Source organism: Clavelina lepadiformis, chromosome 4, assembly GCF_947623445.1.
Source record: "Clavelina lepadiformis chromosome 4, kaClaLepa1.1, whole genome shotgun sequence".
NCBI lineage: Eukaryota > Metazoa > Chordata > Ascidiacea > Aplousobranchia > Clavelinidae > Clavelina > Clavelina lepadiformis.
Genome location: NC_135243.1, coordinates 17,449,932 through 17,459,836, shown reverse-complemented (window position 1 = coordinate 17,459,836; position 9,905 = coordinate 17,449,932). Strand labels below are relative to the sequence as shown.

At 35.7% G+C, this 9,905-nt stretch overlaps 1 protein-coding gene and 1 long non-coding RNA gene across 2 annotated transcripts; one reads left to right on the top strand and one right to left on the bottom strand.

Moving 5' to 3' along the window:
* Window positions 1-697: 697 nt before the first annotated feature.
* LOC143452494 (uncharacterized) lies at window positions 698-2,414 on the bottom strand. The gene is made up of 3 exons (XR_013115048.1): window positions 1,450-2,414; window positions 1,100-1,226; window positions 698-949 (listed from the first exon to the last, which is right to left on the bottom strand). It is a non-coding gene; the product is annotated as an uncharacterized LOC143452494 (long non-coding RNA).
* Window positions 2,415-3,050: 636 nt separating this feature from the next.
* LOC143452048 (uncharacterized) lies at window positions 3,051-5,946 on the top strand. The gene is made up of 5 exons (XM_076952869.1): window positions 3,051-3,188; window positions 3,256-3,450; window positions 3,557-3,705; window positions 3,776-3,938; window positions 4,475-5,946. Exons 1-5 carry the CDS (start codon window positions 3,183-3,185, stop codon window positions 4,844-4,846), a joined length of 885 nt encoding a protein of 294 aa, XP_076808984.1. The 5' UTR covers window positions 3,051-3,182; the 3' UTR covers window positions 4,847-5,946.
* The last annotated feature ends 3,959 nt before the right edge of the window (window positions 5,947-9,905 follow it).

The following is a 9,905-nucleotide window of genomic DNA, read 5'->3' as shown; positions in this document are numbered from 1 at the left end:
GACCCATGAGTAAACTAAAAGTAATGGGGTTTCCTAGGGCGGTGACTCTATACTACTAAAATATAACGTGGCATTCTGAAGTTATCTTTATTTTTAATTCTTCTAAACGAGTTTTCGCAAGCATAACCATGCATGCTTTTTCAGATGTACTAAGAAATCTCAATTATTTTATAAATTGTTAGGCATTCTTGTGTTACAGATTTTCTTTTGCCAGGTACGTTTTCTACCGCTTTCAAGGCCCACTCAAAGCCAACGAACGTTTTTAAATGTAGCTCGATTGTATTTTCATAAGAGATTAAAAAAACTCTTCTCCATTCGAGGCTTAACGTTAGGGATACACATTCAAAATAAGTTTATAAAATATACTAAAAACAACAAGAGCAGATCCGACATCCCCAGTCAGAAATTTATCTTTGGCCTTACTATGTGATATCTACCGCACATGTTAGGAACAAAGTTGGCCCAAGGTACGTCCGCCATTCAACAGCCAGAGATATATGTTAGAAAGAGGTCAGGAAATTTGACAATGGGCAATGCTTGGGCCAAGTATGGCGACCGATCATAAGCCTTATATAACCATGCAAGAGCCTTAGAAAAATTATCTTATATTTTTCTCTGGGCCTAGTCTTTACCTGACATAAAACCCTTTCAGTAACATTACTAATAGCTACGATCTTTTGCGGCTTAATGCAACGTATACGTTTTAAATGATATTTATTGAAAGTTTTACTTGACAAAAGCAAGAACGCAGGAAATTAGAAAATGAAACGAAGATAAAATAAGAATTCTTTATAGGTGAGTGTGTATTTCTTCCCCACTGCTGCAAGATTCGATCGTCCTCAGACAAAACGTGAGAAATGTGACACTTTAATGCGGCTCTTTTGGTCTTTAGGATATTGTCACAGCTGCAGCCCTCTTTTCCCTCCCACCATCCCAATCTCCGACTCCACTAAATACAAACTGGTGTTAAACATTGACATTAGGTTTAACATAGACTAAAAAATTTCACATTTTCAAACATCTACAATAAACACACACGAACCAAGAATGAATGCCAGCAATTTTCAGCAATGATAACAGTAAATGGAAGAGTATTTACCTTTCATCATCAGTTCGTACAAGACTTGATAGCGATCTTGCATTTTGGTTACATTCCTCAGCATCTGGCTCACTGGTTGAGCACTGCTGCGTAGTATACGCTAATCGACAGCACTTTTCATACAAACCTAATAAAAATAATGGAACAGGTAAGTCTCGTTAATCTAAATGAGTTTACACAAAAAGGTTTGCTTCGGGTAAAATGATATTTCCGTGATGTTTTGTTTCTCCTGTTAGCGAATTACATGCTACAAGATTACAAAACCTCACAAAAATGTCTCAGTAATGCCAACTAAACAATATTTGTATTACCTGCGTATAGTCATACACAACTTAGGCCTACGTACTCACTTGACTGATAGGCTACAATACATTGCAGCTAAATAACTTCCAATTTTTTTTTCAACTTCCAATTCATACTAAATTGGCTGGGATTAAACTGATGCGCTAGGCTAACACAAAAGAACTAGGGGTTAACTAACAAGCACTATAAGAATAGCGCTAACTATCACTAGCAAACATGTGGCCTCACGGGCTCATCAGATCTAAGGACAGGAATTCAAGACAAAGAATTCCCATGAGGCTAGATTTCGTAAAAAAAAGCGCGAAATAAATCAATGCCACGCGATTGGTCAAGGGAAAAACCTTATCGGTAGAACTATGGGTAGAGTGATGACGTAGAAACTCTTCGGCGTAAAGAGAACAACTATAAAGGTTTGCGATTTGGTCGCCATGTTGAAAATGAATATTGTGTACGAGCTGTTGAAAGCGTGGCAGTGAGTTAGGTTTTATAACTACAAATGATTCCAAAAGGAACAATTTTGCGTTTTTACATAAAATTTTGAAAATGTACATTCCATCTTATAATAATAATTTATAATTAAGTTAACCGGTTAATTGTTCTACTTGCGCCTTGCATTTTATCGCCACTTATTGTAATATTGAACTACCACAATTATCATTACAATACAGTACCTACTGTGTGATCATTATCATATTATACAATTTTCACACCTACAATGTTGGTAATCATCTATAGTCCATATACAATTAATTGTTTCCAATTACCTGGTAGGCTTTCAGTGACATGCAGAAATAACGTCTTTCAAGTTTGGTAAAAGGATACGTAAATAACAATCCAATATTTTTGATAAAACGTACATAAAAAATTTCGATTTTTATACCAACATTATGCAAGAAATTCTTACTTGAGGCAAGGTTTAGAAAGGTACCATGAACCATCGATGGGCTGTTTATGATAAACTAGGATATATGTAAGATTATGTAACTCTTTCTTACGAACAAACATATTACATACATAATCTGTTATAATCAGACATAAGTGATCAATTGGCCATACATAATCTGGTATAATTTCCGACTGCAGACCACCAAAAATGACAGGTCCTCGTCCTGAACGCTTGTATCTAGAGTCTAGACTGACTTTGAAAGCCACGTTTTTTAGGAATGCAACCACTCCCGCCTAAAACCAATGCGGGACACCAACCAAAAAAAGGACACGCAATGATTCCGCGTTCGACCACATCGAAACATTTGAGGCGCCACAGAAAAAACATGAGATAAGTCAGTGGACAAAAGAAATCAGGGTGATAACAAACAGAACAAAAGCTAACTGATAATTAACTAACAAAAATAAAAGCGTGGGAAAACTCACGAAAAAAAATAAACAGTAATGCGAAATATTATTTTGCCACACTTGTATCACCAGCGATAAACGTTACAGTACAATAAACCTCTTTACAATTTCAATATTATGTCAGCCTGTGTTATCATTGTAGCTTGAGATAATTTTCTACGGAATAACCGGATAATAATTGAAAACTAATTGCCAACCCTTTTTTCGTATAGCCCAATGTAGAAATAGCAGTCCAAACTCACCTGATGGCGCTATTACTACTTAAAGAAAGAAACATTATAATGTTAACAATAGCATTCGGACAACTGATGGTTTTGTTTTAAGTTCTTTTAATCTGATTAAGATGGATTTGTCTTAGAAATGCAGCACTGTTGTTGAGGGCATTCAACGTCAGCTACAAAAGCCATAAGCAGATAGCAATTAAATAATGCAGGTAATTTTGCAAGGAGTTAGTCTGTTTTAATTTCAAGGAAACATCTCAAACCACGCTGGTTCTTTAGAAAACACCAACTTCCTCAACAGCCCAACAAGCTCGTATCGCGACCAGTGAGGCTACGACCCGCGCCGCATTGCATCGCAGCGTGCCTCCTGTGCACGAACTAACAACATATTCTATAAAATATAAGCCAGAGAGTGCCTATACTCGTTTCCAAAGATCTTCTCCGCATATTCTACCGATTTCGCAAAATGCTCAAGTAAGGCAAAAAGAATGAATTCCTTGACTTCGATTTATATAGTAAGACATCTTTGTTAAATTTTGTTTGTCTATTTTATATAAATTGTACGTATTTAACCTTACAGGAGCGAGTGTTAAAAAACCGGAAGTTATTAGCAAAGGTAGTGGGTATCGATGCCACAGTTTTTGAACAACATTCAAAACAACATGCAGTTTATTCCTATCATTCGGGATTTCCTGTAAAGACCGACGTTGGTGAAGATTACATCACGAGGTCCGGTAAATAAATCGGTTTACTGGCATGAAATAGAGACTAATATTTTGCCACAGGGTACTTTATATAGATATAATAACTCGTTTTCATCAAACCGATCCCCGAGAGGACTGCGCTCACAAAAGAAGGATTTGGAGTTGGCCAGATCGGAAATGCTGATTGGACAGGGACTTCCTGCAACGCCGCGACTACTTAGAGGAGGAAATTCCAAAAATTATGGTATTCGTAGACAGGTAAAACATATTGTATTTTGCTCCTCCCTGGAATGAACAGCAATTCTTCCCTGAAACGCTGCTCGTTTTCTGTATATTGTAAAGTGCGGTATACTTTGTACAAAACGTGGTATTAGGTTTCTTAGTTACGCCCTGAAACAAGACTTAGTAACATCATCTTCTATCCTAAACAATATCATTTACTGTTTTTGTTTCTATTGTTCATTACACTTAACATGGGTCCACATTGCCCCATGGTGAGGTACTCTGTAACAAGATACATACCAAAAACCTATTATGAACTTTTGGTACAACATAATTCTACAGTTATAGATGTCATTTGACGCTTTTAGTGTGCTGGGACACCCGCAGCAAGTATTTCTCGTTGCTGTTCGTTTTGTCCTGCTTTGTTTAAACTATTTTTTATCATCGTATTTGTATATTTGTACAGCAACACTTTTGAATTATTGTTCGATTTTCTACTTTCAAATTACGATGACCAACTAAATTTTTTTTGTTAATAAGAAACCTAATTTTTACATATTTCCTGTACACAGATTTCCGTAAACAACCAGCTGGAGTTATCACCAGACTTTTCATCGGAACAACGGGCTGTAAGCGCGCTTAAACACTATGATATGTCTACAATAACGGATAATACTGACAAACGTCAAACTGAAAAGCTGGCAGAAGAATCTCAGTTTGATGATGAACCTAATAACCATAACAGTGGTCAACCAAGTTCACATGATATCCATGAAACGTCTAGCAGTGCCCTCACTAATCGGCTTACTGTACGTGATAGACCACGTGATGCTCCGTGGGTGTATTGTTACAAAATTAAACGGGATAGATTAAAACTAAGCCAAATACTTTTAAGTAAAAGTATCACAACTTCAAATGTAGAAAATCTACTGCCTGCTTTTTGATAAAGTTCTATTTTAAAGCGAGGTTTTAGCCAACAATGATAAAGGAAAAATCATCACGCAAACTATGTAGTAACGGCGGATAGAGTATAGACAATAAGATTCTTACATTCGATCCGGACTGTTGCCATAATGTAATGCAATTGTAAATGGTAGTATACTATAGGTTTCACACAAGCATGCAGGTACTAGTATTAGCCTATAAGTGCAAACACTAAATTAAATCATTAAATCCGTTAAACATTAAACACAAAATGTTCCACAAAGTCGTTTATCTTTGTGCAGGCTAAGTCTATAGTTGATAAAACATTTTACTAATGCACATGTATAGAAAAAGTATCACCTCTTTCTATAAGTTTAAGTAGCATGGTGCATTGTTCTATCACGCACAACAAAGATAGGGGAATCGTATATTTTATGAGATTTTGCGCGTTAAGCTATTTTTAGGTAACTCAAATATTCAATTGATTACTCGACATAGAGGAAAGCTTACAGACTATTATATATTCTACAAATAGGATATTATTCAAACACTGAATGTTTTTCTTCGACTGTCTATGTGTTGATTTTTGGTCACTTCCATTTGTGTATATTCCAAGGCGCATGTCATTTGTGTTTATTTATTGTTCCAAATCGTTTTTAGGCTGGTTATTAAATGTACCTATAAGGCGATAGTAATCATCCGAACGTTACGTTGTGTATGATTTTATTGTGCTTGATCTGTTGTTAATACTAACTTTGTTTCTCCGCTCATACAGTGAATAAAATCTGCTAAAACCTAAATGGGGAATCTCAATCGTCTTGGGTAATTGTAGAATTTAATTTGTTGTTGAAGTGTTAACCAGACAAGTAGTTGCTTGCCAGTATTACGCCGAGTTATAAACTGTGTAACGATACAACGCGTTATGTCATAACAATAGCTATATTAGTAATGTCAACTGCTGAATGCCGTAATTGTAAACTCTGTCCAATCGTCGGCTATTTAGCCACGATATAGTTTGTTGAAACGCTTTTTTCTTAAAAGTGTTCAAGTGGACTTGGTTTTCTTCCTACTTATACTTTCGGTGCCTTAATTGTATATGTTAAGCAAATTAAAAAGCTGTTAAAAATTTTGTAAATTTAATTTGAAATAGTTAACACAGTATAGCTGAGAAAAAGAAATTGGTACAGTACTACCTTTGCATGAAGTCTGAAAATACTTCAATGAAGTGTGAGTATTATACTGCGTATTATAACCATTGTAAGAAGCAAACAGTAAACGAATGCCGTAGAAATCTTTCACCTTATACACTCAGCATTTCAATTTTCACAAAAAATGAACAAAAACAAGATTATCGAAACACACGCAATATAACCTTTGTACTTTATAGGCCCAATAGGCGCGCATACACTATAGTCAAAAATATTTGTTTGTCTCCGGTTTTTGTCCTCCAAATGCATTTATCCTAACATCCTTAAAAGAAATACAAATACTTATGGTAAGATATTCATGAAACAGATGTATGTATTTAATGTATTGCAAAATAAACAGATCACCTTAAGACCGTTGCTGGTAAATTTTAGTGCCATGTTAAAATTCTTTAATAACACTACGTAACAAAATTCAAAAAATTTTTTGTTTGGCTACATTTATTAAGTGTATCTGTATGATTTTCAAGCGCTGATTTCAAAAATGCTATCAGTTTTTTTCTATCATCGATCGTTTTCAAAATACAAAAATTTCCGTTTTTTGTGATTTTCCATTAACTGTAGGTATTTTATACGGTTATAATCTGTGTCTGTCAGCACTATCATGTTGTAAATGGGCGTCCTATTTACTTGAGAAAGTGAATGGGAGTGGGAGTTTGAAATGCAGACGAATGTGCTTTTGTTTCTTATCTCAGTTTTCATTTTATCTCAGCCTGTTAAGTTCAGTATAGTCTCATTAGAAAGTCATGTTTAGTGTTTACAGAGAGAAGTATGCCATAGGATTACATTTTGTAGAGTTAAGTCTTGTGTAAATCTTAGATTCAGTTCATCTTTTAAATAGTAGAAATCAAAATGTCTAGTAAACAGTACAAAAATTTAAGTAAGAGTACTGCCTACAGGAATAGGCACTTGGAGTTTTCTGTCTACTTTGACATTTTTGAAGACCTTTGCTATTGCAAAGATGTAGAAGGCCTGTTTGGTGTTGTTGGAATAGATCATGATCCTACCCAGTGGCGGCGTTTCATTGACAGTTCTACCAAAAGTCTTAAAGCAGTGTTACTTCACAATGGCAACATATACCCATCAATTCCACTTGCTTATTCCTTACAAATGAAAGAAGAGTATGAAAACGTCTAGCAACTGCTCATTAAAATCAATTACACTCAGTTTAAGTTGTATGTTTGTGGTGACTTTAAAATGTTGGGAATTTTGCTTGGTCTGCAGGGTGGTTACACAAAATACTCTTGCTTTCTGTGCTTGTGGAATAGTAGAGCTGACGGTGAGCACTATGATAAAATTCATCGGCCGGCACGGGAAAAACTAACCCCAGGAATGTACAACGTTATTAGGGAACCTCTTGTAAGCCGGGAAATAGTTTTACTGCCTCCACTTCATGTCCAATTAGGTCTGGTAAAACAGTTTGTCAAAGCTTTGGATTTTCAAGGACAAGTTTTTCAAGAAATCCGTTCAATGTTTCCCAGACCATCACTTGCCAAAATAAAAGGAGGAATATTTGTTGGTCCTCAGATAAACACAATGTTAAAGTGTAAAAGCTTGGAAGAAAAAATGAATGAAACAGAAAAAGAAGCGTGGCAAGCATTTCGAGGTGTGGTTGATGGATTTTTGGGAAATAAAAGGGACAGAAATTACAAAGAGTTGGTGGAGAAACTGATCAAAAGTTAACAAAACATGGTTTGTCGCATGTCTGTCAAACTTCATTTTTTATGTTCGCATCTAGATTTTTTTCAAGAAATTCTAGGTGACTTCAGTGAGGAGCATGGTGAGAGACTTCATCAGGATATTGAGCCAATGGAAAAACGATATAAAGGCGGCTGGGATAGTGTAATGATGGGAAACTACATTTGGTCTTTAGTAAGGCAAGACAGGAGTAGTCATAAAAGAAAAACTCGCTCAAAAGTACATTTTTGAACGACTCTTACTGTTTGACAAAACTATGTTACATTTATCTTCAAACCTTCCTTATTAACGTTTTTAAACTGGTTTTTGCGTTTAATAAACCAAACAGAACCTTGATGTGGAGCTAAAATCTACTGCAAGAGTAGAACACGATTTGCTGTACTTACAGCTATATCAAAATTTGAATATCTCAAAAAGTAACGATGGTACGAAAAAACTAACTGGATTTTTGAACTCAGCACCCAAAAATACATAAAGGGGCATTAAAAAAAGTAGCCAAACAAAAATTGTGTTACGTAGTGTAATTAATGATAGGCCTAATATGGCATTTTAATTACAATCACAGATCCAACAAAACATGTTGTGTCATCATTGCCATGTAAACCTCAGAAACTGGTAACATTGTGTGTGTTATCTTTGATATATGTTATGTAACGACTTTTCTGACAAACCAGTTTACTCTTCACCTATTCTGCTCTAGAATTGCTTACAAAATCCGAAATAGGTATCTCTAAAGAAAAACTGAAGTAGTTTGAATTTCCAAATGTTGTCTGTACCACAAAACTCAAAAATAAATTTTCAATCAACATCAATTGCAATACAGTAAGTTGTAACCTTACAAAAGGTTGTTTCACAGTGATAAAAAAGCAAAAAATATACATTGAAGAAGGTGTGTTGAAAACCTGCTCGGGGAAAACGTAGGCTACAGCCCGCGGTGGGTAGCCTATTTATATGACTCGTGCCTTTGTGGCAGCACTTTCTGACAAAACGACAAAAGGTAAATGATCAGGCTCCGCACAGTTAATGGAAAAAAAACCTACGATTATAATAAATTAATCAAGGACTCAAGTAAATTTTGCCCAACAGTTGAAAAAGCAAATCTATAATTTCTGTGATTTTAAGTTGGACAATTGTATGTGGAAAAATAGTTATGGAAAACGTTTGAACATTCCTGGACTAAAGCATACATGTAAAGTTTACATTAAAAGTTTACATGTAAATTTTCATGTAAAGTTTACATTGTAAACGATAGCTTTGAGAAGGTTGCTGAACTTGCAGTTTCAGCAAGTCGTCCCGCAGTGCATTAGGGTACTCTTTCATAGTGCTGAGTTTCAAGTTTATTCCAAAACAAAACCTCTAGCAGTCTGTAATCCAGATCATTTCCGATGCAGGTTATTTGGATTGTCCGTATATGTTAGGAACAAGCGAATCTTACAATTGCGTGTGTGGCAAAATAATAATTCGCACAATTGTTTGTTTGTTTATCGTGTGTTTTTCCACGCTTTGTTTTTCTTAGTTATCACTTATCAGTTAGCTTTTATACTGTTTGTTATCACCATGATTTCTCTTGTCCACTGCTTTATTTCATGTTGTTTTCTCAAGTGTTCGGATGTGGTCGAACGCGGAATCATTACGTATCCTTTTTTGGTTGGTGTCACGCATCGGCTTCAAGCGGGAGTGGTTGCCTTCGTAGAAAAACGTGGCCTTCGAGGTCAGTAAGGATACGAGCGTTCAGGACGAGGACCTGTCGTTTTTCTTGGTCCCTCAGATCGGTCTTGTTGCTTTTAGTATATTTTATCGAATTGTTTTTAACGTGTGTCCCGAAATTTAAGCCCCAAACGGAGAGGAGTGTTTTTAATCTCATATGAAATACAATCGAACTACATTGAAAAACGTTCGTTGGCTTTGATTGGGCCGTGAAAGCGGCAGAAAAGGATCTGGCAAAAGAAAATCTGTAACACTTGCAAAATGTGATAGACCGCTTCCTTAAATAGCTTTTTCTGGTCCGAGCTATGTAGAGCTAAATTGTAGGTCAACAATTGTTTTTAGGAAGAATACACCCGTCATATTGCGTTTGGACTCAGATTTGCTCTGTAGACACACCACATCCTATTACCCCTAACTGAATGTATAAGATATAAGTGTAGAATCGAAGGCTTCTCAGCTATAATTACAG

Bases quoted from the DNA above. Each gene is read 5' to 3' on its own strand.
- LOC143452048 (XM_076952869.1), top strand. The intron at 3,706-3,775 runs GTCCGGTAAATA...TACTTTATATAG, and splicing joins GGTGAAGATTACATCACGAG to ATATAATAACTCGTTTTCAT. The intron at 3,939-4,474 runs GTAAAACATATT...TCCTGTACACAG, and splicing joins ATTATGGTATTCGTAGACAG to ATTTCCGTAAACAACCAGCT.